The following is a 25,483-nucleotide window of genomic DNA, read 5'->3' on the forward strand; positions in this document are numbered from 1 at the left end:
ACAAAGATCAAAATCCTTTCTGAAACCAGTGCACGGCAAGTTCACATTTACCTCGAAAGAGAGAACTCTAGTTTCAAGTTTGAAAACCAAGGAAAAGCCATCTCTGCCCCACATACAGCCCCACAACAAAACCAAGAGCTTGGTGACACTCATATATCCCACCCGCACATATCACTGGGTCCTACCTGCTAGGCACAGCTAACACCTGACTCAAAATGGCTATTACAAATGGAGTTTTTCAGGGGCAAAAGACCTACATGAGTAAAGCTGCTGAGTATTTCCTGGCCTCTTTAAAACCCCTTTTTCAAAACAACCTTTAGCAGAAGTAGCACAACAGTTGCAGTAATGGTTGAAGTGAATCTGGCTAAAAATAAAACCAAAGAAAACACAGAGGTGTTCTGCACTCTGATATCTAAGTACAGAGGCTCAAGACTCATTTTCTTCTCCACCCCACATGGCAATTAACTTGCAGGGGCTCTTATTACTCACCTTTGAGGTAAACCAAAGTCATCACATGTAAAGAGAGTTTATAATAAGGTTTTTTTTAACAGACAGCAAAAGCAACCAAGAACTGCTTGAGTGCGATCTTCTTTTTGAATCTGCAGTACTAACAAGTGCTAACAATGGACTGATTATGGTCCCTTCTTAAGTCCATGGCTACTTCCAGAGACCCCAGTATCAGCTCAAGTACAATAACTGCATATAGCAGAGCCAACCGAGTCCAAACTTCTACATGACATGGAGACTTTATCCAGAGGACCGACTCAGAACAGTCACCCTCAGTGCCATGAACCTCTGCTGAAAATGGTGGCATTCCCATTTGCTTTTGGTTTTAACCTGGTACGATCTCCATGTCTCAACCCAATTTTACAAAACAAATTCCTGGAAGTTGTATTGTTAATTTCTGGAGGGGGAAAGGAGAAGGGGGGAGTAATACATGCAATGAAGGCCCATCAGAAAAGTACAGCAGGGCTGCAAGCTCACCCCAGCCTGTACTACATGAAACGGAATATGTTCTGTAATTATTTCTTTTTAATACTGTATGAGTGCCCCTTATTATGAAGGCCTAATGTTACCATGCATCAGAGAAAGCCCAGAGGAAACTGACATTCAAGGCAAGGTCTAGCATTGCAGGCTACAATACATACACAAACATAAAGCCACTGTACACTATGAAATACACTTTGGCTTAATTCAGTAATCATACAACAGTAAAGTGTGCAAGGCAAAAGGCATTTCTATGTCTTAAAACTTTCAGTAAGTGCCCTACAGTGTTTTCACAGCAACAAAATAAATGAGATTTGTCTTCAGCACAGACAAAGGCCCGATTCTCATGAGGGACTACATACAGCATTCAATTAAAAGTACACCACTGCTTTTCAGCTACTGATACATAAAGAGAGACATCTTACCAGAGAAAAAGCATCAGTGAACAGATGCCTTCCCCACCCTCCCAACCCCCCCATTTATAAACCAAACATGTTCATCATCAAAAAAGACTAACATTTTGAGCAAACAAATTTCATACTCTTGGTTGTTCACAGAAATGAGCTTCATCATCTTATATTACAGTATCATTCTAAAGCACTGATGTAACAAACAGATAATCAAAGCAACAAAAAAGCATCCCTATTACCACTTCATTGCCTTTTACAACTGCTCAGCTAAAACACTGAAAGGCTCCAGCAGACCTCATACTTTTCATCCATCTGACGTCAGTACTGCTAGTAGCAAGCAGCAGCAGCAAACCGTATTATTTTATCAGTTTCTTGACACTCCTTTCCATCTGCAAAGATCATTACCATCACTACTATAGGATATTTTAAATGTCCTTACAATACAGCAGCCTCTGCAAATAGTCACAACTGATTAACATCTGGGAATAAGTACAACTAGTTTGCAACTAGATTTGGAAAGTAAGATTGGTAGTCAGCTAGTAACAGCAAGGGAAGATTACCTGTACAGAATGACTGGATGAGCTGGGATCCAGCAAAATACGTTTTAATGTACTTAGGGGCCGATATTAATGAGCAAAAACCCAAATCACACTAGTGAAATAGGAATCTGCATCCTGGGAATCAGAGGCCCAGAAAGGGATTCAAAAGGTCGTTGTGGAGGACTGTGTAACCAGCTCAATGCTATGGGTAAGAGGGCTAAAGTTCCATTGTACTGTGGCAAGACGGGGTCACTGCACTTCTTGGTCCTGGTCCCTTGACTTTAAAAACCATACTGAAAATTCTGGACAATTAGTGAAGAACTATAAACATTATCTCTGATCAGAAAAATCAAGACCAACCCATTTGTGTACAATGAAATGGACAAACTTTCAGCTTGTCTAACTCCTACATTCTAACTTGCTTCTCAGGGAGATTGCATTAAATAGCAGGAGTCTCCAGCCTAGCTGACACAGGTTACAACATCCAGTGTCTGAGCCCAAAAATTCCATAAACTAAGCTTGAAACAAATACAGATTTTTAGAAGCAATGATTACTTGCCATTGTTACAGATCATATAGGAGATGGGTAAATTCTCTACCATTTAGTCTTCAACTCATTATTTGACAGCCTCCTGAAAGCTACATGCTAGCTCATTCATCCACAGCTGTTAAAAGTAGATGCAGAAATTACCAGCTAAAATTATATAGCTTGTGCTATGCAGGTCAGAGTAGAAGAGTACACTGGTCTAACTTCTGGCCTTAAAATCTATGAATCTACATTGAAGGCAACATTTTAACCAGGTATTTTTACTGTTTTTTTCATATCACCAAGCCAATAAGCACACTCTCCCTGAAAGAAAGTGTATTAAATATATAAGACCCTCAATATTTGCTGCTGTGACAGATAACTTACATGGACACTTAAACATAGGAACTGACTTGTGATGGCAAGAGAGTAACTGTGGCTATACAGCTGCATCCGAGTGATGTGAATGGCAAGGGAGACTGCTTAGCCCTAAAGAGCAGCACTAAGGGGATTAAAACAAGGAGCCATGGTATAGAGACAAAAGTCAGAGCTTACACCATGGTCTTCATGCAAACTGTGGTCTTCATGACTCCAGGATGTCTCTGGAGGCTGACAACATCCTCAGAGCTGTCTGAGAGCAAAAACCAGAGCAAGCTTGTCTGAAGTTGCTAGACCACAGCAGCCACCGCTCACTGAAGGCTAGGAGACAACACCAACAGAGGATCACTATGTATATATGCTGTTCTTACATCCTCCATGGGTCTTTGTACTGACCATTGCCAGACGAGGGATTTGGGACTAGGCAGACCTTTGACCTAGTACTGATACTGATTGATGAATGATGCCGGCTTTAAATAAAAAAGACAAATGATGATGCTGTGACCTGTTGTAGGCAGCTACCCAAACAAATTCACATCCCTCCTCCAAGTGCTGGAGCTAAAAAAGGCACAACTATAAATGCAGAAAAAGATCTGTTGTCTACTCTATACATAGCGTTTGCTCCCACAGGATACTTGATGTCTGCAACATTCAGTTACAAGCAGGCAGCATTTAGATATTTTATAGAAAACTGCAAGATACATTTATACCTAAATGTTATATATATGGTAGGTAAGGACACCAAAAATAAAGCTGCACAATAACTGTGGTTAGTATTTCAGCCTGTCCCTTAATGATGCAACCCCAGTGCCTCAGGTACAGGGGTTTTCCTAAACAATATTTTACATATTCTTTTCACTGATGGAATTTGTGAAGCTAGTCAAGGTAGGTGTGCAGAAAATTAGTATTTACCTGTGCTGCAATGCCTGGATCTGATCGTACCAATGACACATAATCACCACATGCAGTGTTTGGGGAGAGGCATGCAAACAAGAAACCAGGAAGCAGAAACAGATGCAAGGCCACAGTGGAGAAGCCTCAGGTCCAGCTTTTGGGATGGGACTTTACTTCCCAGCTCCACAAACAATCTGCTTTCCAGACTTGCACAACAGCAAGTGTGTCCCACAGGGTAACCTGAAGCAGCTGTATTTGGAGCTGAGGCATCATCATTCAGGTTACAAAGCATAGAGCAGCTGAACCAGGGAGTCAAGCCTGCCACAATACTCCCAGGTCCCCGAAACACAGAGCAGTGAGAGCAGACAGCAGAGCTAGGGCACAAGGGAACCAGTGCTCTTCTGTCCAAAACCTCCAGACAGCAGTTGAGGTGCAATGCAAAACTGCTGGCAAAACAGAGCTCACCAAAGAGCTGTGTGTCTAGAATGGCCATCAGTGCTCTTCCCAACCTTCAGAATTATCAACATCCCACCTTCCTACTTTCTTTTTTGATGCACCTCCTCAATCCAGTTAGCATCCAAGTAACATGGTCAATTGGAAAATAAATGTAGATCTGTATGAATCACAGAATAGTTTGGGTTGGAAAGAACTTTAAACATCATCTACTTTCAACCCCCCTGCCATGGGACACCTTCCACTAGACCAGGTTGCTCAAAGCCCCATCCAACCTGGCCTTGAACACTGCCAGGGATGGGGCAGCCACAGCTTTTCTGGGCCACCTATGGCATGTATACCTTTTGGATATAGAGCAACTATCTCTTACAAAGGGCAGGGCAGCCTCAAGACACTTCAGAGTTAGGGTCCTTGCTCAGTGGAGATGGTGAGAGCCAGAGACCTGCTTTCACCAGCCCCTGCTCACTGCTGCAAGCTTCCCCTACCCCCTTAGACAAAAAGCCAAATTTGCTCTATCCTTAGAAATCAAAAGGTGCAAATTGTTTGTTTACCACGTATCACTTCACAGGTAGATGGCCTAATCCTGCCTTAGTTCCTTCCTTCTACAAGGCCACTTTTGAAGTGGTTTTCTTCCTTAAGCCCTTTGAAACCCTGTGCAAGACACACAAGATCTATTTCAGTTAGAAAAGACTCTGGATGGGTCACCAAGTCTCTTCCTTTGGCTAATGGAAGCTGTGCCCAGGACTTCAAAAACAAAGTCTGATTTTTACAGAAAAGCAGCCAACAAGGAAACACGCTGCTGATGATTCCTGATGACAGGATTGATTTTTCTCCTGTTTTCTCTGCATTTGGTTTTGAGAGGGGATTTTTTTGTGGTGGCTGTTTTTTGTTTATTAGAGTAAATGACATATTTCCACAAGCCGGCAAAGAGCACCTTTTAGTTGACAATCAAACTGAACATTAAATGAAATCTGCAAAGCCATTTTTCCCCATGCACAATCAAAAGCTGACAGACAGGGAAGCACAGAGAGCATTATAACAAAAATAAGCAAGGAAAGCCAAAAAACCCCACAAGCGAGCTGAGGAGAAGGTGTAAACCAGCGATCCTGAATCAGCTCCGAGCTGCTTTAATGGAATTAGGGTCACCCTGACAGAAACACAGGCAGATCACAGAGAAAACTTAATTTCTTCCTGCAGCCTGTAAGAGCTGGGGAGGATATGGAAGCGTTTTCTGCCAAATGAGCACTGCTGCATTCACACTCATGTGCCCCTTCCTGCTCACCTTCACCTCTCAGCACCCCACTGGAGTGGCCAGCACCCACAGCTCCCATCCTGCTGGCAGGGAAGCACCCAGCGAGCCCCTCTTTTTCTGACACACTGCCACATGTTTCACCTTTGGATGCTCCTTCAATTCCTCACTGCTGACATTATTCACATCTCCCATGAACTCAATTCCAGGAGAGGCATCACGGTGCACGCCCAGCGCTAATTCTGCTAGGGGATACATATTCAATCTGGTTTATCTCAGGCGTTAACATCCAGCTATCTGCCAGCTGCCTAATTGTCAGGAAGCTACAGCAGCAACGTTGTGTTGTCACAACAGCAGCTCCAAAGCCCAGGCAGAGAAGGTGGGGAACCCCAGTTGTGGATGCTCCTGAGCACCCAGCCATGAGGCGCCTGCCACCAGGGATGTGGCAGTGCTCATCCCCAGCCCTCCCTTCCTTGCCCTCAATCATCACTGTTCCTATAAAAAGCAGTGCTGGGGACTGACTCCAAGAATTCCAGGATAACCCTGTTCCAATTATCTCATTGCTTTTAACTGGGGAACTGAAGGACTGCTTTGCAGATACAGAGCCTACGCATCCCTACACTGCCTCTAAGAAGCACTGCAATGGGGAAAAGGAAGAATCACAGTGAAATCTCAGAAACAGCCATATTGCATCAGGATTCCATGTAAATAAACAGTCTTTGACTGAAGAGAATAGGAAACTTAGGGGATCAAAAAACAGAACAGGAAGCATATGGGGTGCTCCTTTAACAGCATCCCTCTCCAGCTTTTACAGTGTGCATGTGTGATCATACCTTCTCCTTGCCTTTCACTACTATGCTGAATTAGGACTCCTCAGTGCCATATTCACTCCTGTATTTGCCCACGTGCATCACTGACAGCAGGACACGAAATATGCAGAGTTTGGGGCTGACTTTTTCCTCCCCCCTGCAGAGGCACAGAGCAGGCCCTTTCACACACCTCCCTGCCATTGAGATTTGGTGGCAAGATTCAGTGGGGTAAGATAATAAAAAAGCTGTTAAGTCTCTAAAACACATAAAGCACTTTCCATCATAGGAAACCCTCGGTTAATCCATGGTGGCGGTGGTAGTTAAAAGATCATTGTCCTCTAGATCTGCCTTCCAGATTAGGAAGAAGTAATTCAGTCTGTGCCAGACAAAAAGGCACACATACAGATCTGCTTGCTTCTCAACACAGAAGATGTGTCTCCACATCTGTGAGACCAATATTTGGATCTGGGCCTGTGAAATGGAGCCAGTTTTGTTAAATTTAAGCATGTGGAAGTATCCCACAACATCAGCAAAGCATGTCTCCTGCGAGTTGTTCTCAGGACAGGAACTATCCTAGGACATCTCAGGCTCCACCAGCTTCTAAATACCACATGGAATGATGCTTCTCTCCTTTGCAGGGGCTAGGATAGAGAGAGCAAACCTTGGGGAATTTTCATACGACTCAGAACATTAAACATATACCTCTCTGTGCCAGACTCCAAAATGAGCTACAATGTGTAGAGAAAGTGATCTGAATAAGCATCTTCCAGCAGCACCAGGGAAGAAAGATGAGGAAGGAGACAGCAGCTGCCCCCATTGCAACTGGGCAGCTCAGACTCGTACAGACTGCATGCTGATCTGCTGCCTGTGCAAGTCATCCCTAGTGACGACAAAAACAGTGAATTTTTATCTTTTTTCACATCCCTCCTTCACTCTTCTCTCCAGCTTCTCTAAATTTACTCCTTCCCATTCAGTCAAGGACATCTAGGACCCCCAGTCTGTTTTTTCCACTCCGCTGGGTTCCTACCAAAATGAGTGAAGATTGCCTTCAACTTTCACATAATTACATCTTAATTATAAGCCTGGTGACTAAAGCTGGAGTGAGAAGCAGATGGTTGGTGGCAGCTCAGGAGGCGCATCACGGTCACCTCTCTGCTCCGACTCAAGTGTCCCAGGAGCCCTGGGTGCTTTCAAAGGCATGGAACGTTCACAACTGCCAGAGTCTGCAACAAATGTGCAAATGACTGAACACTGAAAAGCTGGTTCCTGGTTAAAATAAAGGGGGTGGAGGGCTGCACAAATACATGGGGGTAGCCTAGCAAGTATACTCAAGTTACAAAAACCAAGACTGCAAAGAACCCAGAAGGTTTCTCACACTCTGCATAACTCATTCACTGAGAAATTCCTACTCTGAGGTATTTTCAGCTGTCCACCATCAACCAAGCCTCTCTCCTTTTGCCTGTCCACTACTGTTTTGTGCACAGTGGTCTCCTTGGCCTATATGGCCCTGTATGGGGCTAATCAAAGGGAGTCACAGCAGCACTGCGAGACTATCAGAACAGGCATGGACACACCACCTTTAAAGCATGACTACAAGGAAACATTCCACTCCAATTCTGCTGAAACGTAGCTGTAGGAGAGGTACACAGGAAGTTAAAAACTCACACTCTTTCCCCAACAGCTCTCAATCACCCACTGACTCAGGAGAGATGTCTCAATACTACACAAATTACAAGAGCTTGTAAAAGAACAAGGAAAATAAAGTAACAGAGATTACCACTTCTCTGTTCCTCTGCCCCCAAGTTTCTTTACTCGTCTGTACATGTTAGAAATCAAACTGTCAGGTTTTTGATCTTGCAGCTACTACAAAAACTATTCCTGTGCTTGAATAGATTTTTCTGTCAGCCTCGTGCTAGGTTTTAGCTCTGTCTGTGCCCCTTTCACATACGTACTGTTTATCTGCATTATGCACATCTGAAAATAAGAAATTTGAGGGGGTTATCCCTTAATGTTCAGTGTTTTCAGTACAAGCTAAGAAGGTTTAATACTTGTTGAAAGAAATTTTGCAAGGTATTCAAGCTTTCCAAAAATGAATGTTACTTACTGTCTGCTCCTGCTAAAGGCAGCATCAAGCAGCAGAGGATGGCTGCTGGCACAGTGAGTACTGGGATGCAGAAGTTAGGCACCATATTCCAAAGCAGAGCGAGTCCTCTTCAATCTGAGGCAAGTGGTCAGTACATCCAGTGTTACAGACACAGACTCACTCCTGCAAACCAAGAGAAGAAAAGGAAAACTATGAAACATAACACACAGATTAATTGCTGATATATCAAACTTCATTGTAAAGACAGTTACAGAAACTTTAAAAGTGAAATTTAACTGTTTTTCCTGCTTGAGCAGTGGAGCTCCACACTGTTGTCCCCTAACCCTATAAGCTGTTTTCAAGGATCACAAGGCATAACACATGCCCATCTCCAAATATCTTCATGTCCAGTCTCCATTATGGGCTATTAATACATCCTTTAGTTGTTCTTACTCACAACAAATAGTTCTGAAGTTGCATGCTGCAAGAAATAGTCTTAAGCTCGTGTAACTTTTCCTCATCCATCTTTCCAAGAGAGACATGCATGACTGTATATGTTTGTGGCCAACTACAAGTTAAGCATAGCCTGGCCGATCCAGCTGAGCTGGTGCACACCAGACAAGTCCTGATGGGTCCAAGCAGGAGAAACAGAAGCTGAACTGAATCAGCTGCCAATTCACAGGACTGCCAGAGCCACAGTAGAAGGTTATTAAGAAAAGGGTCTATAAAGAAAAGTTTTACCCAAGGCAAACACCTAACCTTCAACCTCCCCAGAACGGAGAGAACTGTGTAAGTGGTCGAGGATTGGCTATTCCTTTTCCAAAACAAAGGAAATTATCTTGGAAGTTGCTTTAACTCCGGCATTTGCTTGGATGTGGAAATACAGAAAATTCCTTGAAACCCAACCAAAAAAGGCAGCAAGAAAAAAATGCTATTTTGATACATCCATGTTCTTCATCTTTTCATGAGAATATATTGACTTCAATTTTACCTGGCAGTCCAAGGTCTGCCGGTTAAGATTTTAAAGGAGATGGCAAGCCCCTTTTCTCTCAAAGGGACAACACTCAGCAGGGACAGGAGCTCACTCTTTCAGTGCTGGGCATCCCAACACATGCTGAAGAGTCGTTCAGAAGTTGAGGAGATTTCCCTTCACCAACCTGCAAAAGGTTGCTGAAAGTTGGCAACACAGCACTGACACTGAAAAACTCTGATGCTGGCAAATGACAGCCCAAGTGGACCCTGTGAGCATCCTTGAAGCAAAGTATCTGCAAGCATACAGACCGTGCATGGCATAGCCCACTGCTCATACTTGTGCTGGCAGACACTCAAGACTGCTCTAACAAACGTATTTTTGCATTTAGCTACATCTTTGGAAGAATGAGGACTTTTTGTTCGTTTGGTTTTGGATGTTTTTTGTTGGGTTGTTTTCGGTTTTGAGAACCACTGTGTTTTTGATGGAAGCGAGTATCACACGTTAGGAGCACATTTACTTCTAACAAAAACATAGTGCTCAAAGGATGGCAGCAACCACAGTGTTGAGGGAAATCTGCAAGAAATCTCAAGAGAATCCACCTAAACAAATATTACATGTTTACATCGCCTCATACTAACAAACAGAAGATCATGATTCACCTCCATTTTGTTACTGTATTAGCACAGTAAATCATTTCACGTGGTATATCATACAACACAGAGAAATCCTCTGTATGCAATGTCTTCTACAGCCAAGACATCTGAAAATACTTTACAAAATAACCTAGTTCTAACCTAGATGCAGAGAGAATACCGATCATCTCATCCTGCTTTTATTATCTCAATGAGAAAGCATAAATCCAAGTAAGCTCAGCAGCCAGATTCTGAACACTGCAGAAGAGGCTCTTCATATCAGCAGCACACTCAGTTCTCTTTGTTGCTCTTCCACCTCCATATCCTCATTCATCTCTTGCCAAAGAATTACTAAAAGCACCATTAACACACCTTACACTGCAGAGACAGATACAGACAGTTGTATCTGCATAGCTGCATAAGCTCTATTCCAAAGGGAAACTATTCAGTCCCCAAGCAGTTTGCCTGCTGTTAGCCAGCTCCCCAATATGGTCCGCACGGGAACGGGAAGAAGTGCCTGGATTAAGAATGAAGATTATGTTTCTAAATTCTGCATGTACAGAAAGTACTAATTTGTGCAGCCCAGAGAAGCGAACTCACTGAAGCACACTTTAAGCAGCATTACATCTGGCTCAACAGCAGCCAGAATCTTAAGAGGCTACTCTTCCTGGGGGAAGAGGGAAAAAAAACCCCAAACGACCAACAAGGGTTGAAATTACTGTGTCAGAACTAATGATGTGTGTAAAACTCTCTCAGTTTAGGACAGAGAACAAGTTTTACAGGTGATGCTGAAAACATCTTAGGCATGTATCAGACCAGACTGCGGATGAATAGCTTTCAGAGAGCTTTTCCTCTTTCGTTCACTTCCATTTACAACAAAAGTGCCTGGTCTAATGGTATATCTTGAGTGCAGATTGCTCAGAAGTCACGTGAATGGCACCTCCACAGCCCTCATTCAGGACTTAACTCTCAGGAACACAAAAACCTCAGCTAAAGAATAGGTCTGTCTCTCAATTCCTCTTTTTTTCAGGCAATGTGATCAAGTTTCTCTCCAGTTTCAAGCTTGACAGATTTATAACTTTCTTCTCAAGCCCATGAGATACATACAACATGCATCATGCAAAACTGATGAATTATCACTTACCCTGCCAGATGCTCTATAGACTTAATCTTTTAGTAACTGTTTAGTGCTCTATATTAATTTACCATCTGGTAGAAATGACAGATTTTCTTACGCAAGACAGCTGTCTGTCCCTCCAAAGTTAATAGAGCACCTTTGGCCTTTAACAGGATCAAACTTCGTCACTTCCTCTCTCCACAGTCAACTGCCTACGGAGGAGTTGTCTGCGTTGAATATTTAAAGCCCTTTAAATTGAAAAGTTTGAAAATTTTATAAATCTCAGTAACTGTCATTCTCTTTTGAAATTGAAAACATGAAAAAACCTCTCCCAGTGGTTCAGTGCTCCCATTTTTGGAAGCAAGGTGCTCAACCCCAATAAGACAACCCAAAATTCACAGCAAGGCAACAGGGTGTTGCTGAAGCTCAGTTAACCCTTAGAAGGCCACTGTTACTCTGACAGTTCTACATAGCCACATTGAACCACTGCTAAAGGCTTCCTTCCCTGGGGCACAAAGGCAGCCTAACACAGAGCTTAACTATAAACCAAGTACTGTTGTTGGTAGATCTTGGTAACAAACACAGAATCAGTATTGCTGTAACAAATACAATCACCATTTGTTACCAATATTGGTAACAAGAACAGAATCAGTAAAATCAAGTCCAACAGCAACCAACCAACTAATACTCTTAAGACTTTTAGTGAGCCTTTTGCCCCAGCCACCTCATGCTGCTTCAGGCTGCTCTCTCTTGCATCTGGAATCCTCTCCTGTGCACCTTCATTTGAAGGCCTCCTTTACTCTCATTGCTTTGGCTGCTATCTCACAATTAACATTGCATTTGGGAGCCCAGACACTGTAGAAGGTTTTTCAGATATACACATACATTCTCATTGCTACGTCTGCATCTGGTCCTGGCAATATTATAAACTCTAGACCATGTAACCCAGAAGGAGGTTGAGGCTAACGAAGCACTCCAGATGGCTTAGCAAAAACAGCTTTGAGTTTAGCAAGCTTAACTCCTGCCTCTGCTCCAAACTCAATCTTAGAACTACCGAGAGCTGGTTTGGCAGAAAACTAGAAAGCAGGAATGCACAACAGAGGAAAAAAATAGCAAACTTCATTTAAATATAGCTGATTCTGCCGTGGGGCAGGTGGATGGAAAACAGGCAGTCTTGAGAACGTTTCTGAAACCTACATGGTTTGATTCTTTCAGACAGGCAGAAAAAGATGGACTCATTTAAAACAGAGCCAAGAATACCAACAGCTCATATGGTACTAGGAAATACTGGCAATGAGTATGTCTCATAGGAGACTGCAAAGAGATTAGAAAAAGCAGTCAACTTTAAAGAGTCAGGAGGAATTTCAAACCAGCACTGTATAGCTTATGTCCTCTATGAACTCTTCTGAGTTCATAGAATGAGCTAAGTTCATGAACTGAACTAAGCAAGTGTCATGTGGGTCACTAGCCATGGTGAAGAAAAGCATCCCCAAAGTAAGCCTCCTGGTTCCAAACCAGGGACAAAAATACTGCACTAAAATCACTTTTTAAGTTAAAGCTACTTTACAGCCCAAGGTATCTAACAAGTCAGCACAGAAATGTTCCCTTCAGGAACCCCTGTACATCCACAGAACTGTCAGGTTCAGTTGTGAGCATGACTACTCACATTGCATTTGCTGTGAAACATGGTTAAAAGACTCTCTATAAACTTAAGACGACAGGAAGGTAAGCCCAGTGCCTAAACAATGTCCTCATCTGACCTGGAGACATTAGAGTATCTTGTCATAAAGGAACCTGAAACAATTGCATTTGTTATTCAAGGATGGAGGTCAGAAAATACCAAACGGACACCACCCAGCTGATAGTAAAGAAAGTGCTAAAACTGCATCAGCTTCTCCCAGCTCTACTGCACATGCAGCACATAACGAAACCAATTTTCCTTCTGGACACCTACCCACGGCTTCGTATTTTACACAAATACCTGAAGGGAAACCAGTGATCCAGAGGAACCGAACCACCACAGTACTTTGGGGTGTCACACAAATGGTGGTAATCAAGAACTGACCTAGCAAGCAGGGGACACATGCCACACAAAAGCAATGAAGCAGCTATTTGTTCTATTAAAAATGAGAACAATAATCGCTACAGCTCAACTGCTTCACTCTGCGTGTAACACTTCATCTGTGCTCTGAAGGAGAAAGAGGAAAACCATGATGCACCATATAATTCAAGATCATCGTATTGCACACATTAAAAGTTGGAGAAGCACAGTTACATGCAAGTTAATGACTTTTGAATGTTTCACTTCACTACATTAGTATTCCTTGAGCATAGATTTCTTTGTGCTTTTCTGCGAGAAATATAATATAAAGAGACTTGGGGAGTACAGCAATATGGCCAAAAAAGACAAAATGAGTCTCATTTCACTCCAAACTCCCACATGCAGGAACATATTAGAGAGATTCAGTGGGGAGGGGATATATGAAGATGGCAACACTAGCACAGATGTAGGGAGAAACTTCAGATGAACTTGCAATACAGTAAAAAGGCCAAAAGCTAAAGTGACTGCTTCAAGAGCAAGGGTATTATCTCCAGGACCCCAGTGTGAGCAGGCCTAGAGAATCAGATTGAAGGCTCTCAAACCATCTGGAGAGAAGGGATGAGCAAAGCAATTCAAGAACTGGGAAGGATAAAAATCCCTGTCAAGTCACAAGCGCTAGACAGACTGGCTAAGCAAGATGGGTATTTGATAACCATCCCTAAGTACATGAAGAATACAAACACCATGAAAGAAGTGGAGGAGTATAATTAGCCATGGGCATATAACTGTGAGTAATGGAATGAGACAGAACAAAAGAAAATGTATGTTGAATGCTCTCAGCAAATACTCAGAGAAAAAGAAAAAACCAAAACCAGGAGAGAGAACAGAACCCAGCAGGATAATATTTCATCATCTATTTGGATGGAAATTAAAAACTGAGAGGAAAAAACCCAAACACTTCAAAATATCTCATAAGGGTGGGTTAACTGAATGGGTGAGGGTAACTGAACAGAGGCAGACTGGTATGGGGAAACATATACAACAGCAAGAATGATTCAGAAGTACTTCAAAAAGGTTCTTCTTATTTTGGCAAAGCATTAAAAAAACCAAATGTGAAGACTTCAGCAACAAGCTGGCCCAGCTACAGATCTTTGTGATCCTGAACACACTAACACAACCTGACCCAAGGAAAGGAGCAGGGAAAAAGAGAAGGTTTTTAGTAGGATGCAAGCACAGCTTGGATATTCCTGACAGCCTTATTAGCTACATTTGCTTCTGAAGATATTAATTTCTGAAGGTGTCACTGCCTGGCGACAATCCTAGATAAAAAGGAGGATTTTTTTCCACTGGAAAAAGGATAATGAAGGGCCCTGTTAAATAACTATGGTCATAAGTCAAAACATCCACTTAAAATATAGATCAGCCTTGAGCCTCACAAGCCCAGCCATCATTCACAGACAGCACTAAACACAGATGGCTGTAGATCACCCTACCCAAGTGTATACTCTTAATGCCTGCTGTAAACTCTCCTTGAAAGAAGTAAACTATTGCGTATTGCCCTTTCGACAGAGTTCTTTTACATTTACAGAATAAGCCCAGCACTGCAACCAGACACATGGATTAAAGATGCAGGGCAGCAGAAAATCCTAAGAAAATTAGGAAGAGATTCAGCTAATTCCTTAGCTATCAGCAAACTCCACTGATGTGAAGGATTGTGCTTGTGAGCCGCCTCTTCCACAAAGCAAGTCCTGTGCTGTTTCTACAACTCGCTATACACGTGGCAGTATGTTTTTAATACAAGTGACCATACCATTAGAGGCTTGCATTTAGCACACTGGTGTAAAGTTTAAAAGCACAACAGACCAAGTCCTCTCCTCTAAATCCCAACTCTCTGGCATCAAGTTCCGCACATCCAGTGGGTGGAACAGAAGATTTTAAACTAAAGAGAGGGAAGGCTGAGAAATACAGTCCTCTTGGGCTTGCTGCTTACAACACACTGCAGCTGACTGCTATTTACTGTACAGCTGTGGTGCTGTTATTCCTACATCTGTCTCCAGCAATGCCAAACACACTGGTTCTGCATCTCTCAGACTGACTGATTTTAACCAGAACAGCAAGAATGCAAATGATTGTTCAGATGAGGGTTAATCTGTCCTTGCTTCCCTGCCAGGATTTGCATGGTGTCTACTGGCTTAAGACCAAACTAAATTCTAAATCAATCCTAGTTCAAAACTAAATCAGTTTCTTCTTTATAAGAATGGTTCTGCTCCATTCTTATGTCTACTCAGCTTTGTCAGCAGCCTCAGTGTAGAAAGTTTTCAGAGACCTCCTGGAATCTGAACAAACTATAAATTCATTCTCTGGTTTGGCCATTTCAAGCAATTACTAGGACAGTTTTCTTCTGCAGAATCCATGAAAATTGGACCCTATGAGAACATGACCTTTCAGGAATACTATTCCTTCCTCAGTAATTTTTTTCCTTCAACCAGATTACAAAGTATAGAAAGAACGTCCTCCTGGAAAAAAGTGACTCTAATGAAAACTCCCTTACTTTGCCAGAAGTTCAGTTATGTTTTACGTAACATAGCATACTATTGGGGTCTGCTTGCTTCATGCTTTTCAGATTAATAGCTTATTCCAAATCTGCTTTTGCCAAGATCTCAATTTCTGAAATTTGCTTATCTTTAATATTTAGAAACAGTAGGCACAATATTAGCACAGAGTCTTCCAAAACATTTTTAGCAGTTAAAAGCTGGTGCAAAGTAATAATGTCCCTTTTTGCCCATACCCTTGTCTTCCTTAACTGTCACCTTTAAACTCCCATCATCCACAAAGCCCAATTTTCACACAAGACAATAGCACTGATTTGCCCAAGTTATTTATCTTCTATGTATAGTCCTTAGGTCTTCAAAGCCCACCTTGGAGCTTTCAATTTTCCTTTTGTATCCATTATACTTTATAGACTCTACTACTAATACCTTGGAGTTGGGTTTCCAAATTTTCATCTATAACAGCTTCTCAAACCCGCCACCTACCTAGTGTGAATTACTCCCAGCCCTAATAATTTAACTGCTTTTTCCAGCTTGCTTTCTTATGTTCTGCTGTTAGCTTCAAACCACATCAAGAAATTGGTTGGCTTCCTTCTATGCTTACTTTCTCCCATTTTAATTTTAGGGATGGTTTGAATAACTTGTTCACTTTCTTTTAAGTTATCCTTTCTGAAGCTTAGCATCAGTCTCAACATTTTGATCTTTTTCTTGGCCCCCCCTCAGCTCAATGACTATAGTCATGCACTACACACAACACAGTCATGGCTACTTATGAAGAACTTCTGTGAGGGTCCTACAAACAACCTTAACCTTGTTGACTCAGCAGAAGCTTGACAAATACATAGACAATCAAATAATGCTGAGCGACTACTTGTGTCTGGAGCTATTTTAAGCCAGGCTCTGGAAAATATGCACATGCTGTCGACAAAACCTCCACCCACTGTCTCGCAGCTGCTGTCACGTGCAGCAATTGAGTAAAAAGAACTTACTGCTTTGATCATGCTAATAGAGATGATAATCCTTCGCCACAGGTCCAGCAATCGCCCATGAAGCTGCAAGTTCACAAATGCATCTTGGCTGCCACCCTTTCTAGATGTGGTGGCCACCACCAGTGCAGGAGCTACATCACCACATCAGATCGGATCACAGCCCACATCAGCCAGCCCAAAGACCATGGAGAAGACAGCAGCAGGCTGCTACAGGGATGGCTTCTTCCTAATGCCATCATTTAGCAGACAGCTTATGCCCTACTGGAGGGTTTATATATCTAATTAAACTTTCTGTAATTCTCATCTTGTGACACTATGAACATTTTCAATGCTAGTTTTTGGAATTATTCTCTCCTAAAGGGTTTTGAAGTTAATTATATCATAGTTGTTATTACTGTCTCAACCACAGATACTGCTTGAACCCCATTATTGTGTGCATTACTGAGCTAAAATAAGAAGAGCTGCTGCTTCAGTGTGCTCTGGAGCTAACCTTTCCTACAGAATGCTTCTAACCTTTGCCCAAACATTATGTATGCTCAGTATATACACAGGTAGTTAACACAGCCCAGTAGGGTAGATGGGCTTATTAAATTTATTAAACTAAATTCTCTCCACACAGAACGCCCCCAGCATCCTACAGTCCTCTGGCTCTGGAGGCATTTGGCTGTTACCATGGAAGAGAGCACCCAGAAATTCCCTTCGCAACTAATAAGCAGGAACTATGAAAGCACAAGTTTCATGCAATTGCCTTCTGTATGAAAAATGAAAACTGCTTCTGTAACTATAAAGAAACCAAGATGCAATCAAGCTTATTGTAATAAGATGCTAAATTTATGATTATTCCTTTTTTCTCTTCTCCTTCTACTAAGGCCCTCCTTGCTTTGCTTTGGCAAAAGAAAGCACCCTCTGAGGTAGCATATACTACATAGTACCCAAGCCATATTAAAGGGATGTAAATAAAAATAAAAATCAAGCCCTAGGCATACTCTAATGCTTACTGAAGATGAAGAAACCAAAGGTCTATAAATTAAGAAATCGTGAATTGATGGTGGCAAAGTCAGTCCTAAGTCTGACTCAGTCCAAAACTATACTTTCTCTCCTTCAGTACCACTTCAGGCTAAAAATTAAATTCAGGCTTTTTGCATCATACATATTTCATACAGTAAGACAAAAACATCTACACATAGGATTTTGTCTCACTCAGATCTGAGGCTGTATGCTCAAAACTGTTTGATGGAAGAAAATCAATTAATATATTGTACAGGCCCTTCTTTGTTTAGCAGATCAAAGCAGTTTCCTAGTTACTTCCTGGCTACAGGGACTGAGATAACAGCTGCATCCAAGCTGCAGTGAACCCAACACGTCCTGGACAGACCAGCCATCTTCCATCTTTCACACCACAAAGCAAATTGCAGGACTCCACAGCGTCCAACAGACCAAAACCTGCTTCCATGCTCCCATTTTCATGCATACATTCTGCAAGTAAATTCACATGTGTGGATCACACACAAGTTATGACAGGAAGCCTCCACATGGCTACAGAGCCATGCTGCCTGCCATCTTATTAAAGGATGCACAATCTCACCTATGTCAGATTAGAAAGATGAGAGAAGGGGGAGGCTAAAACTATTCTGCATGTTTTAATGAACCTGTAACGACTGCCTCTCCCAGCCTCAGGAAGAAATCCAAAACACAGAGCAAAAGTAAACAACACTACCTCAGGTAAGTCAGGCAAATCACCACCCTGGCACAGTTCTCACTGCTGCTTGTACCTTGTATGATCCTGTACCTCCCATGAGCCCTCATCCACCACAAAATCCATTTATGTGGGTTTTTGCTTTCAATACCCAGCAACTTTTTGGTTACTAGAAAAGGTATAATTTGCTAGCCAAGGGTACCGAGCACAGGGCAGCTATGCAGCTACTTCCAATGGCTTTGGCATTTCTACGCTCAAGAGGCCACAGGAGAGATCAGTTCTTACATTCAGCATGGCACAGACAGATACGGGATATTCTTCACCCTTCAGCCCCATTCTCCTCCACGTCATTCTATAGCCTTAGAAGCTTCAAGTTTTGCAGTTCAACTTTAAGGTATTCAAAGGAAAACAAAAGCCCACCACCACAGCACTTCTGCTTCCGTAAGAGGACAGCTTGCTTTTGATTTTTTTATATTTCAACCTTAAAAATCCCTTCTTCCCCAGACTTTGAGAGCATTTTGTCTGTATCCCAGTTAGATCTTGCAAACTCTATGCATCCTCTTTACCAAGGGAATCATGCAGTGCTCATGGTCTGAGTCAAGATAAAGCTGAACCCTAATAAAAGAACAACCTAGAAAGAAAATAAATTATGTACCTCACACAAAACTGCCCTTTTGCAATGGAGACTTCTGCCAATAGCAGATGGAAAGACCTTTGAAAAATAAGACATCCCATATGCCGTCTGCAGCAACTTCGTAGCTTTACTGTTGAAATTACACGCTCTTTCCCTCCAGTCCACCACCTTTACATGACCTTGAGTAAAGCATAAAGAGGATAATACATAATGTGCAGCTTCTTGCAATAGGATTCAGTGAAACCTAAGGAAAGAAAATTACTGCTAGCTGTTTTTTCAATCCATTCGTACATTCGTGTGCTGGAACACATACTTGGAACCATCGAAATCAGATTTAATGTACATTTCATAGTACTTAGGAGGAAAGCTATTTTAATTTTGTTAGTTGCCAGAACGTAAAATCCTGAAGGCAAAATGCTTCCAGCAGAAAAACAGAAAAGATCTTAAAGGGGAAAGACATTACCCAGCTTGATGAAAAACCAGGCAAGCTTACGCAGGACTTGGTTAAGTACAACTCCAAGGAGAGGAATAGCCCTGTTCCTCCTCATGACTGATGCTAGTGTGGGGCTAACGATACAAGATGCAGCACCTTGTTCATCAAATCCAAGCATATCAGATTAACAGCGGCACAGAGCAACTCCTCAGCTGCCAATAAACAATAGCTCCAAGGCCCTTAGCAACGCACAAGGAACGTGCTCCAAGTTTTAAGCATTCACTTTTGGATATGCAATGCCACCAGATGTCCAAGCTTTTTCTTACCTGCAGACTAATGCATCCAAGTGGTTTTGATGGCACTCCCTCTGAAAGCTCAGAGAGCACAGCTCTATGTCTATCACTTCCAGATATGTGCCTAGCCCATTAGTTAAAGTGGACCTGAGCCAATCATGAGCAGAAAAGAGGCTTTACCAAATTAGCTAGGGTGAACAACACCATGCTTGTGTCAGTTCTATATTTCAGTCTGGCTACAGGAAAGCAGGACAAAGTTATCCCCTTGAAATATTTTGGATCAACCTGAGTCAGCAGGATGCTTGCACTAGGACAGCCCTCTGCATTGCATAACCAAGGCATCCTGCTCTGGTAACACATAACATATAATGGATTTTCTAAGGCCCAAGGCATCTGCCGCCATTTGTTGAAGAGCTTTTCTCAGCACAAGGCACCCTGCATTTCACAGAGGTAATAAGCAAACCCAAACCAGCTTCAGCTGTGCCTTGCTCTCAGAAACACCCTTCTCTTTTCATACCCCAGGACTGTAACCGCAGCCCTGACTTTTCTTCCTTGTTTACTGAAGAGACCCAGTGCTGGAGCTCATGTCCCTGATTGCTCGACCGCCAGCCAGTGCATGGATTCTGCATCACTCAAACCTTCCCCAGCAACATAATGTTTTTACTGGTACATTCTTTATGAGAGATCACTGCTTTGGTTTTATCCTTGTGGGTTTTAATAATGATGCACATACACAGAGAGCTTGCAATCAGTGCGCTCTGAACTGAATTTTAACCAATTTATGAAGTATTAAAAACCACAACATTTTTTATAACATTTTAATTGTAGTATTACAGAACTCCTCTGGTAACATCTAATTATAATTCTAAATGAGCAGCAATTAACATGCTATTTTATGGTGCCTAAGTCCAAAATAAACAAGGTCAGGACAGTCCTGCCAAAGGAGCTGCTAGCATGCACCCTGCAAAAGGGAGGCCAGTCTGTCTTTGGAATGCACTCATTCCCCACTTTCTGATACATAAAGTGAGGAATATACAATTTCTAAAACATATCATACATTTTAGAAACCATAGGGAGCATCTAAGCACTGAAATCGCTGTACTGCTGTATCCCTGTCTGGAAATGGGCAGCTCTCCTTCTGTCATAGCATAAGCATCACCACTATAAGCTCATTTGAAGTGACGTGCAAAAAATTACATCACTGTTGTGGAAGGTAGGAGCACCTCCGGCAGGAGCAAGTGCCCTCACCCATCAGGTAGCAAAGACCCCAAAACAGGCTGAGGACAGAGCAATGAAGCAATCTCTCCTCACAGAATCAGTAACACTCCCTGCAGTAAAGACAGCCCACTTATAGCTTGAAAAAATTAGTTCATCTTGGCAAGGGGAACACTCCAAGTTTGCCCAACTTCCTCCAGCTTTTGGGAGGATGTAAGATATTGCAGAAAGAGCCATGGATTTCAGGTCAGAAATTCCAGGACACTTCCCACTGACCTACATGCTGCCCCAGAAATTTCTTGGAAGAATCTTGTTCCTTCACTCCATGGCTAGTAAGTTAAATCCTACATGGTAAGCATCCGCTAAGTGTTTCCAAAGTAGCTATAGCAGAGAAGAACGCCACCAATGCAATTTAGGGGTCAGCCGGCAAAGGTTCAAAGCCCAGTGGCTTTTCTTCAGAACAAATTACCCTTTGCTGACAGGTTGGGCTTAAATTTTGTATTTTATGCTTTTAAAATAAAAGTTCTTGAAAGTAGAAATGTGAGGGGGAAAAAAATCAGCCTAAATCATATGCAATGTACAAGGTAATTTTCTCTTCTCAAAAGGAAAAGGTTTCTGAAAAGGGCTTTGTGACAGACTCATGTATCTGTCTTCTGGTTTTTCCTTTACCACTTTTCCTTGTCTTATTGTGAAAATGAATCTTAAACCTCTCACAGAAGAACATTTTAACTGTAGGAGAGGAGGCAACAGAACAGGAACGTGCCTGATGCAGCTGGTATCCTGTCTGCCTGCAGGAGCAATGCATTAGATATTCTGAGCTAACATTAAAAGACACAGAAACATTTGGAAAAGTATCAATGATCAGCTTTTTAAGAGGAAGAAGAATACCCAGGGCACTGTCAGGGCTAAATCAGCAATCCAACTCTAGGAGATGCTGGCAATAGAGAGTATGTTTTATGCATGCAGGTGGTTTATGAGAAACAATTTGTTTACAGCCCTTTTAAAAAGAATACATGAAGGAACTGGTACGGCTAATCCTCATGAAGAACTGCTGTTCATAATAAAGCTTATTCTGTTCTCCTAGCTCACAGAGATAATTCCTGGCAGATTAACCTTCTGTTTTACACTGTGGACAATGACAGTAAAGGGCCGCTTAAGGCACTGCAGATTCCCACTGCTCCACCACACTGTGTCCCGTCTGGAGAAGCACTAAAGCCTTGCATCAGATGGGCCATGGTGGTGTAGATCTCTGCAGAAGTACTCTGGCATTGCTCTTCAGCCAAGAGTTACAGGCTTCCAACCCTGTGCAGTCCTGTCAACCTGCCTTTGTCCAAACTGGAGAGTACATGAGACCTGGCATCTCCTAAGAAGCCAGCACCGTCTGATGGAGTTTTCACAAATACAGCATAAAAAGTACCCTCCTTGGCAGCGTTCATCGAAAGAAAACCAGTTGATACTCATACTGCTGGCTGAAGCAAACTGACCATCTCTGGAAAACAGAAAACTTTCCTGAGCAAAGGCAACAGGAGAGCTCTGCAAGGACAAAATGGATAGCCGAGATTTGCCAAGATACAGACATCACTCTGCACACTTCTCTGCCAGCAAACATGGAAAACCATGTCCTGTGATTGCACAGCAAAGCTTCTGGATACACTGCAGTTTCGCTTATTATTTCATCACTGACCACCAGATATTTGACCAATGCTTGTCACATGCTTGTCCTGGGAGTCGGAATTCCTCTGGAGGGCCGCACACAGCAGTGTTGTGCCCCAAGTCTGGTTTTGCTATTACAGTGAACAAACAACTGCAAGTTCAATCCCAGCTCTTAAGTCGGGTGGGAGGTGAGTAACTTTTCAAGAGCCTGGCAAACACCATTATCCAACCTGCAAGTGCTCACCCTGTGACCTCCTGGAGAGCTTTCACTGCCAAGCAGCAGCACCACGAGATGAGACAGTGGGATTTTCTTTCTTCACTGTGTGGATATGAAAGGAGAAGCTGATCAAACCACTGCCGGAAGTGAGGATGCACCAGAGGAAGGCCAACCAAACTTACTAGCGCAGCAAACCCATCGGCAACAACCATCGTTAAGACCAAGACTGAGTAACTCCTGATAGTCAGTTGTATGAACCAGGCAAAGCTGGTTATTTCTTTTCAAACAGACCAACTACCCTGGGAAAGCACATCATCCCCAAACACTTTTCCACTAACTGTCCAGGAGAGCTTCTTGCAAGTTACTGGAGGCACAAAGGCTGCAGACACTTGGCTCTTTATCTTTGAAAGCATTCTACTTGAATTTATCACACTACATGCAAGTCAAACTTTATTTAGCCAAACAAGAATCCTATAAGCCCCCCTTTCCTCACCAGAGAGTAGGAACAAGCAGAACAGCTAGTGCCTTCTTGCTTTACTGAATTCATTATATTAAACCAAAAGCAATGTCATCTTAACTTGAAAGGACTTTTAAAAGAGCTTGAAGCAATTCTGCTGCTGCAGCATTTTTGTATTCTGGATTAACTACAAGCCTTCTTAACCCCTCTGAGTTTGTAAGTGCACATACCCATATCCTCCTAAGCTTTCAGAGCAGCCAGCAACCTCCCAGCTGTTAGCAAGCTGAGAGTTAAAGCATACATTGCGTACAACTACTGCAACGTGAGCTCCTCTAAAAGTTAAAGTCCAAGTTTTAGGTATTTTTGTCCACAAGAAAGGACCTGCAGAATCTGGTGAATTATCTCAGGCATTCCTCGTGTCTTGTGCAATTTCCCTGATTAACATCCCAGGCTCACAGGGGCAGTGAAAAGGTCAGTATCCCGCTACAGGAGGTAGTGCTAAAATGTTATAAAATGTTACCTTTAAAACATTTCCAATTACTATTAATACAGAAAGATTTCTATCTTGAGGGGTTTTGTAAGTTCATTATTATCTTTTTAAGCTCTTTTTCAAACAGGATTTTTTGGCTTTTTTTTTTCCAATAGAGTGTATCAGAAGCTAGGAAAGAACAGTAGGAGCATCTTTCTTGAACTATTAAAAACACAACCCTGCCACCACTAGCTGGTTCTGTTTGATGCAGTTTGTCATCTTTCTGGACAGCTGAAAGCCTTAGGCAAATGTGCAGGGAAAAACAGCGAACCATCTCATTGGTTTTTGCTTGTTAAACCCCATGTTTATTCCAGTGGCTTTGAAACCTGAACTACACAAAGTCTTCTGAACTGTTCCATGCTCAGCAATCGATACTGGGAGGGGGCGGGGGTGCAGAATCCAAAACATCCTTTAAGATTATTAACTTCTGGAGAAAGCATCAGATAATGAACTGTTTCATCTCAAATCATGCCGCTGAAGAACAATGAGAAACAGCAGCCGCCAGAAACAGACCAGCTCCAGCACAGTCCTACCACAGGATCTCTCAGGTGCTTGACACAACCCCTGCTGAAAGCATCTGTATCACTCCTGTCCCAGAAGCCTTCAACATCGCTGTACAGGGAAGGCTCTCTTACCCTGTGGGGGACATCAGTTACAAAACAAAGAACCTATTTAAAACGAACTTTAGAGCTTTCTTCTGACTCTGACATGTTTACAGAGGAACCAGCACATCTTATGAATGGCCATACGCACACAGTAGATGAAAGGATGCCAAGCAGCGCCAAGTTGTCTCAGACAAATAGTATCTACAGGAGATGGATAGAGTCACAAGATCAAAGTGCAAGTGCTCCCAGCTCAACATCGTTTTGTAAAGCGCTGTCTATACTTCGCCTGTTCACAAAAAAGGGGGAGGGGGAGGGCTAGGGAAGAGAGAAAAGCCATTTTTAATATACAAAACTTAATATACAAAACTGTATCAGAAGAGTGCCCTAGAGGCCACTGTATCAGTTCATTTTCCTAACAAATTCAATAAAAATACACGCTTGTTATTTAAACAGCTGCAGTACCCAGGGGTCTTGCTGCAGCACTGAACACCTTGTTGAGAGCATGGCCTGCCTCAATCCAGGCAACAAGCATATTCAGAAAGCTGACATGGGCAACTTCACTAGCAGTAGGTCTAGCCCTAGAGGTCCTGGACATCACTGCCTGTATCTGCACTTCCTTTCCCTTTGCCATCTTTCCTCACACCTTTCCTGACATTCAAATATGTTTCAAGACAGCTCAGGGGATGTAATTTGTAACCTCAATTCAGCACAACATGAGGTGGTTCAGAGAGAACTCTTCCAAGTTCGATGGTTCAGAAAGAATTCTTCAAAGTTAAGCTTATTGCACCTTTGCAAGAATAATTAATTTCTGTTCTAGAGGAGTCTACTGTGGTGTGTCCAGACAAACACCAACAGATGCATTCAAGACAGGCTGACATTTTGCATGCTGTGTGTCCATGAGGGTACATGCACTACAGCTGGATGTATCCCTGAACTGGTCCATTAGCGTGTGGTCAATGACGAGAAAAGTACCGCCTTTCCTTCCCCTAACTAAGGCACTAATCTATTACAACCCTACAAGATAAGGTTATTAATCAAAAGTCTATCATACCATATAAAATGTAAATGGCTTGAAGATGTGCCTATCCACATCAATTAATTATTAAAAAGCATTAGCTGAAG

At 42.4% G+C, this 25,483-nt stretch overlaps 1 protein-coding gene across 3 annotated transcripts in view; it reads right to left on the reverse strand.

Moving 5' to 3' along the window:
- The window catches only part of PTPRF (protein tyrosine phosphatase receptor type F), a 390,245-nt gene that overhangs the window by 244,715 nt on the left and 120,047 nt on the right, over positions 1-25,483 (reverse strand). For all 3 annotated transcript variants that reach the window (XM_034063545.1, XM_034063546.1, XM_034063544.1), the window contains exon 3: positions 8,350-8,511. In XM_034063545.1, coding sequence (XP_033919436.1) covers positions 8,350-8,434 — 85 coding nt within the window. In that variant the 5' untranslated portion in view covers positions 8,435-8,511. The remainder of the gene's footprint in view (positions 1-8,349; positions 8,512-25,483) is intronic.

The sequence above is a fragment of the Melopsittacus undulatus genome, chromosome 6 (assembly GCF_012275295.1).
Source record: "Melopsittacus undulatus isolate bMelUnd1 chromosome 6, bMelUnd1.mat.Z, whole genome shotgun sequence".
Lineage (NCBI taxonomy): Eukaryota > Metazoa > Chordata > Aves > Psittaciformes > Psittaculidae > Melopsittacus > Melopsittacus undulatus.